The sequence below is a fragment of the Squalius cephalus genome (assembly GCF_949319135.1).
Source record: "Squalius cephalus genome assembly, chromosome: 8".
Classification (NCBI taxonomy): Eukaryota; Metazoa; Chordata; class Actinopteri; order Cypriniformes; family Leuciscidae; genus Squalius; species Squalius cephalus.
The window spans coordinates 11,115,108-11,121,038 of NC_137129.1; the positions used below are offsets into that span (position 1 = coordinate 11,115,108).

Genomic DNA, 5,931 nt, shown 5'->3' on the forward strand with positions numbered 1-5,931 from the left:
CTTTAAAAAGTCTTTTAAAATGTCAATGACGTCATACACATCGTACGACCAGAGATACTGCTTTACGGCAATCCTTCAGTCACTTTGATGCTTTCACGCTCTGCACTTTCTTTCTCTCGAGGCAACGACAACACAGCTAACACAGGTAAATACACGTGCTAGAAGAGTTTTTGTTTTGTTGTTTTAAAAGACCACGTCGGAAATACACACACACACACACACACACACACACACACGCACACACACACACACACACACACACACGATGCCATCAAGCGGTAACTCTGGTCGTAATCAGTCCTTCACTGACCAATCAGCGTTCATTAGCAGAATGCTAGCGTGTTATGGGCAACAACAACTCAACCTGTAAGAAATCGAAAGGACATAAGTACTCGTTCATTCAACTTTCGACCTATAACCCACGTTGAACTTGCAAAACCTACAATCAAATCTGAGATTTCTCAACGCCAATCGGGTGAAAGAGACAAATTTAGCCGTCTAGCTCCATAGACTCCCATTCATTTTGCGCTCATGGGTGATTGCCCCCAGTGGAACTCTGGTGGAACTACAACCAAAATTCGGTACAATAGGACTTAATAGGGAGTGGCCAGGCTCTCCGTAGAACCAATGTTACTCATGTATGGAGCAGAAACAACGCAACCTACTAATATTAATGTGGGTCCTGAAGCTCTTGCCCAATCATAACTCTTCTTTTTCCAGTGATATTCCTCTGACCTTTTCTCTTTTGTAATGAATCTCTCATTCTACAGACTTTTTTCAAATCCCCTCTCTCTCCTCCACATCATGAGTGGACACGCCCCCTACTGCTGATTGGCTACAATTGTGTTGTGGTGCTCTGTCTGATCCACTATCAATCGCTTACTGTACCTTTATTTATAGATTGTTCATCTGAAGAGTCTTCACAATGCCTAAATTGCCTAACTCAGACTATAATTAGGGTTAAACATGGGTATATAATTTACAATTAAGGTAGATAAATTATTGAATTCAGTCATGCCCTCGTGCCAGTAAACACTTCATCGATGAAGAGATGAAATGTTGTTGCAAGAGGTAGAGGAAATTGTTTTGATTAAAGATTATGAGGGCATATGAATTAAAAAACAACAACAACAACAATAATAATGATGTGCACGGATAAATCATTTATAATAAATATTGAAATATTGCATAAAAAATTTGATTTCATGGTGACAAGTCCAAGTCCAACTGTATGTTCTGTTTAAACATCTCAAGTTGATGCAACATCAAATTTTAAGACAGAATTTTTTTGTAGTTTTTCTTTTGTGTGTGTGTGTGTGTGTGTGTTTGTGACTGAGGTTGCTGTGTTGTTTGGTAATGGTCCAAACCGTAGGTGGAGTTACGATACAGCAGGTTATTTTGGCACATTGTACTGTGTTGACAGAGAGAGTTATACATTACTTGCTACAGGAATGAACTGAAGTTAAGCTCTGCCCAGGGCTGTATGGAATATGATTATAAATGTATGGTTTAAACAATGACAGTTTGTTGAGAATTGACAATTGTTGTGAAATGATGCACAGCAACATAAAACTATATGGAGTGATGAAACCATGTGAGGAGAAACAAATGAAATGGTGTGTAAATTACCAGATTTAATGGGCTGTATTTTTTTAAACTTTGAGTAAAGTAAATCCGAGAACCAATGAGACACAAGTATAAGAATTATGTACGTAATTATGTCATCATGTACATTTATGGGATTTTCGAGGTTCACTGATCACAGCATATGGCTAAATGTGAATGTTAAATAATCATGAACATGAAAATATGTTGTTAAATTATTGAAATATTAACTCAACTCAAAGAATGTACAGTTACTTATAAATATTGTCTACTTACAACTGTACCACAAACAAAACCCCATCTATTTTCTAAATGCATGTTATATATCTTATTATGAACAATTAACCTGTGTTTTATTTATTTATTTTAATGTTTTGACCTTGTTATGTTTAATCAAAATGCCATAACTGGGACTTACGGAGAAAATTACAGACTTCTTTCTGGTGATGTATTTATTTAAGGACTTAATTCCGTAAAGGGTTACCTAAAAATGAAAATGCTGTCATTAATTACTCACCCTCATGTTGTTCCAAACCCGTTCATCTTCGGAACGCAAATTAAGATATTTTTTCAAAAATGTTCTTTATAGTGGAAAAGGTTCTTTAGATTAAGGGTTTTCAATATTTTAGATGCCATGGACCCCCCATCCTAAAATTGAAAAGGCAGCTATCATGTATAAAGAACAAATTCATACTGTGAAAATGTATATTAAAAAACTTATACTGTTAAAATTAATATTAAAAATGCATAAAATAGTATTTGGAAAATATTTAGATCTTCTGTGGCTATCACTGCAGAAAACTCCCTTTTGGAACTTTTATTTTTAAGAGTGTAGAATCAAGCCCCCGCCCTATTTTTATACATTTTTTTCTTACATCACAATACGGAAGAAAATATCGCTACTTCTCTTTCATCGCAACTTTGATGATGCCACAGATTTGATGCCACTAACCTTGCAAACTTTGGGAAAACCAAAGTGTCTTCAGTTCAAAATCTTGAGTAAACAAATAAAACATTACCAAGGAAAAGCCTGTGTTTGAATTCCATAGTAAGTGGGAGTATGCCGAGTTTTGTGGATCACAGCAACCCGCTCTTTAGGGAATGCATTTGGTAATTGAGCTTATAAATAACAGCAGGTGGTCCTTGCATCTCAAAAACTCTGGAGGCAAATCTGTTGTCAGGGATAATTATAGAGATGGAGAATCAGTACAGACAAAAGCACCCGTTTCTGACTGCACCTGTCAACACACAAGAGACACCAGACATCCTTTAAAGACGTCTTCCGTTAGACTCATGATATTACCTGCCTTAATGCCTCAGCTTTAGTCTCGGCACACCCATGGACCGCCCACAGACTGTTCGTTGACCTTCTGATGCATCTTATACAAAACTGGAATGCATTGTCTTGATTTGGAAAGCTGACATTACATAAAGTTTGTATGCTTTATGTTTTTCAAAATTCTGTGATCCACAAAATTTCTCATCCTCCAGTGACTTGCAATGTTACCTGTGCAGTGTCGCCTTCCTCTGGATTCCTGGATTCACAATACAAGGAATCTGATTCATAACTTGGGAATATAACCTCAGGCACGGCAACATGACTTTCAGAATGGCAGAGTGAAAGGATACGGGATACAACGAATCAGCTTTAACATGTTGCCGCCAAAAAGTAGCTGATGTGCCTTCAGGTGAGGGCAACCCTTCACAACAATGCAGCGTAGAGTTACGAAGACAGTGAGAAAGAACTCGCTTCTTGAACTAATTCCTCATTTGTATAGTTTCTGCCTGCCGTTGCCGTTAGCTACAATCAGTGGTCTCCATTTCAAAATAATACAAACCAGCATATGTAAACTACTTAATTTATTGGATAAATGTGTATTTACCTGTTTAAATGTCAACTTGAAATATTCATAAAAAAACTATTATATAAAAAATAGATGTAATTCTATTCAAAAACTACTATATATGCAATGCAAATATTTACATAGCTATAGATATTGTTCAGTTTTTTCCAACTTTTGTCTGTCAAATGTAGTCGTACACATCATTGCTTTATGAAATCAGGATATTTGTACAAAACATGAACCATGTTACACTCAAAAAAGTGCATACACACACACATATGCATACATTTATGCACGGTCATAAAATAATCCACATTTGAAAATAGTAAGAAAAACAGCTGTACATCATTGCAATCCAAGTCAGTGTCATTGTAGTTCATAGTCCCTTTCCTTCCATGAGCACAGGGTTGTGTTGATCAAATCTGCACTAGTATGGCTTATTCTCAATAAAGGAGAGGCGCTATTCATTTTTAGAATTGAGGTTTGAATTTTTATTTTTGCCTTTTCTCTTCTTGGGGTTCTGCAGCGGATGATCCTTTGAGGGACTCTGAGGTGCATGAGGGGACTCGTTGTGTTGGCGTGTGTATCTCTTGCACGTGCACGATGTGACAGCGGTGATCTTGTAGGTGCGTGTGCTGCCGTCCTGGCACTGGAGTTTAATGCGCTGGGTGCGTGTGCGGTCAGTGACGCAGCGCCACTCCTGGGCATCCCGTCTGCTCCAGTAGTGACCTCCACCGATCCAGTTGGGAAGCAGATGGGTGGGTAGACATTCTCCAGCACACACTAACTCCTTCACAGGATTCAGGCTTGTGCACTGGCCGTCAGATATGTATTTAGTGGACCTCAGCTCCCTGCAACCGACCTGGTGCTGTTCTGCAAAGGAAATTACATGCTTTAGAAATCAGTGATGCATAAGGAATTAACGTAAAATTTTACATGATACATCACACTTTAAATAACTACAGACAGATAGATAGATAGATAGATGGATAGACTGTAAAATCTTATCTTATCAATAAGTTTACAACATACAGTATGCTTTTACATTGCTTTAACTCAAGCAATTTTCAACTTAAAAGTTAATTCTAGTATAACAAAGTCAGTTTAATGTAACTTAAGTTGAAATGACTTAAACATCCAAGTTGATTGTACTTAAAAATCTAAGGCAAAACATAGATAGACAACTACATAGATAGATAGAAAAAAAAGAGTATATGATAAATATGACAACATATGTTTTTACATTGCTTTAACTCATCAAAATAAGTTCAGCAATTTTCAACTTTTTTGTTATACAAGAATCAACTTATTTAAGTAAATTTAATGTAATTTAAGTTGAAATGAATTAAACATCCAAGTTTAAAATTTAGGCAGCAACTTAGATATATAGATAGATATGACTACCGGTAGTTAATATAAAAATATATAAAAAGTGCACGCGAGCAGACATATACATTTGGATGATTTGTATATTGTAACATTATGGATCCTACAAAAGTAGCCTATATCATAAACACAAGTAAACACGCACCTTTTTGGTCTCGGCTCTCCGTTCGTCTTCCTCCGTTGCGTGCTCGATTTAAAGAGGCGTTGTTCGGAGTCTCGTGAGGTGATGCGACCATGTGCCCATCAAACTTTTCAGTGGCATCATTTTTGAAAGCATGACAGCTTTTAATCAGAAAGCAGAGCAGAAACAGCAGCTGGTATTCGCATGTGTTCCTGGGCATTGCAAAGCAGTTCGGTTCAGTGTCTCTTTGAAAATGCAGAGAATGATTATACCTACCTGTTTACTCGTGTATGTTTATATACCCGCCCATGCTTTGAACAACAGCAGCGAGTGGAATATTGAAGTGTGCTGGAAATGGGCGTGTCCTCACCCTGCTGGAGGCACGCCCACCTACAGCAACATCATTCTGCAATATGCACGTGAAAAATGATCTTGATGTGAGCCAGTCGTCGTAGAAACATAACACAAAATAATTTATTAAATTTATAAATTATTAAATTAAATAAATAAGATGAACTAAATTAATAAGATTAATAAATGTTGTAGAAATATTGTTAATTCTTAGTTCATGTTAACTAAAGTAGTTAACTAATGTTAATGGTTGCACTTTATTTTACAGTACATGCACTTACGTGTACTAAGTTACGGTGTACTTTAGTACTGGGTAATATAAGGTAACAAGGATTAAGGGTAGGTTTAAGGGTAGGCTCAGGGTTAGTACCTAGTTATTACCCAGTTATTGTAATAAGTACATTATATGTACATGGGGAATGGTACTGTAAAATAAAGTGCTACCATGTTAACTAATGAAACCTTATTGTAAAGTGTTACCAATAAATCTAAAAAAGAGAGAACATTCTCAATATTGTATCCAGGCAAATTTATTTATTTTGTTATCTGTTTCTTTATTAATCTTTAAATGTATGGTTATGCAACCAATTAAACTACATTTATACATTACATTTGGTCTAAAAC

At 36.4% G+C, this 5,931-nt stretch overlaps 1 protein-coding gene across 1 annotated transcript; it reads right to left on the bottom strand.

The window, feature by feature from the left end:
* Positions 1 to 3,630: 3,630 nt before the first annotated feature.
* Positions 3,631 to 5,332, bottom strand: sostdc1b (sclerostin domain containing 1b). The gene is made up of 2 exons (XM_079878933.1): positions 4,981 to 5,332; positions 3,631 to 4,322 (listed from the first exon to the last, which is right to left on the bottom strand). Exons 1-2 carry the CDS (start codon positions 5,174 to 5,176, stop codon positions 3,910 to 3,912), a joined length of 609 nt encoding a protein of 202 aa, XP_079735059.1. The 5' UTR covers positions 5,177 to 5,332; the 3' UTR covers positions 3,631 to 3,909.
* Between the last annotated feature and the right edge of the window lie 599 nt (positions 5,333 to 5,931).

Excerpts from the sequence above, each read along its gene's own strand:
- sostdc1b (XM_079878933.1), bottom strand. The coding sequence starts at position 5,176 with ATGCCCAGGAACACATGCGAATACCAGCTGCTGTTTCTGCTCTGCTTT. Across the intron at positions 4,323-4,980 it reads GGAGAGCCGAGACCAAAAAG|AACAGCACCAGGTCGGTTGC; the intron begins GTGCGTGTTTAC and ends TTTCCTTTGCAG.